Raw genomic sequence first — 799 nt, 5'->3', positions numbered from 1 at the left:
ATTGTAGCCATGTTTGATATATTATCTAAACCTAATAAACCAAGCTAATATATTTGAGAAAGTGTGTATATGTATATATTTGGGTATTTATAGATGTTTTTATAAGATCTTTTTCTGCTATTTCATTAAGATATTAAACATAAGCATCTAACAATGTTGACTGAGAGACATAGAAGAATGAATAATATAAAAACATTTAATCATGTATTACCTATAAGAGGATGTGTATTTCCAGCTGTGGGTACTGTGCTTGTTACAGTTTGAGATGCCATTGGTTGAGATCCACTTAAGTTTACTAAAGAACCGATATTATTTTGAGCAGTTGAACCATTTGTCAGTCCAACCAAGTTAGCATCACCTAAAATCACTCATTAATCTCAATCACAATCAATCTAATGATATAATCTTATGTATTGTATGCATATACATATATTCATCTACCTGTTGGAAAAGATTTCAAACTCTGTATGAGAATGGGTGGCAGTACATTAGGAATTTCAAAACCGCGTAATTTCAAATTGATCAATTTGCACGCAATACTGAACTCATTTATATTCATTTTTCCATCTGAATCTGTATCCGATAATGCCCTATAATATACAAAAGAGATTAAGAAATGCATTATAACTTGAAACAATCTTTATATTAAATAGTAACTTTACCATATCTGTCCAAGAATAGGAGGTGGAAGTTGAGACCTAAGGAGAAATCCTTTTGCTTGTTCGCCAGTAACAATTCCATTGATTGGTTTCAAGGAGTCAAATTGTTCTTGATATCTCATTCTTTCTCTAGGCTGAAT

General features: G+C 30.9%; 1 protein-coding gene across 1 annotated transcript; it reads right to left on the bottom strand.

Annotated features, from left to right (window-relative positions):
- On the bottom strand, nucleotides 1–793 carry LOC115235494 (EH domain-containing protein 4-like). Its single transcript, XM_029807368.1, has 3 exons — nucleotides 663–793; nucleotides 442–590; nucleotides 1–358 (listed from the first exon to the last, which is right to left on the bottom strand). The coding sequence occupies exons 1-3, from the start codon at nucleotides 779–781 to the stop codon at nucleotides 201–203; spliced, it is 426 nt and encodes a 141-aa protein (XP_029663228.1). The 5' UTR covers nucleotides 782–793; the 3' UTR covers nucleotides 1–200.
- Between the last annotated feature and the right edge of the window lie 6 nt (nucleotides 794–799).

Source organism: Formica exsecta, unplaced genomic scaffold (genome assembly GCF_003651465.1).
Source record: "Formica exsecta isolate Colony F162 unplaced genomic scaffold, ASM365146v1 C16343860, whole genome shotgun sequence".
Classification (NCBI taxonomy): Eukaryota; Metazoa; Arthropoda; class Insecta; order Hymenoptera; family Formicidae; genus Formica; species Formica exsecta.
This window is presented reverse-complemented; position numbering and strand designations above follow the sequence as displayed.

Excerpts from the sequence above, each read along its gene's own strand:
- LOC115235494 (XM_029807368.1), bottom strand. The coding sequence starts at position 781 with ATGAGATATCAAGAACAATTTGACTCCTTGAAACCAATCAATGGAATT. Across the intron at positions 591-662 it reads CCTATTCTTGGACAGATATG|GGCATTATCGGATACAGATT; the intron begins GTAAAGTTACTA and ends TGTATATTATAG. Across the intron at positions 359-441 it reads TTTGAAATCTTTTCCAACAG|GTGATGCTAACTTGGTTGGA; the intron begins GTAGATGAATAT and ends GAGTGATTTTAG.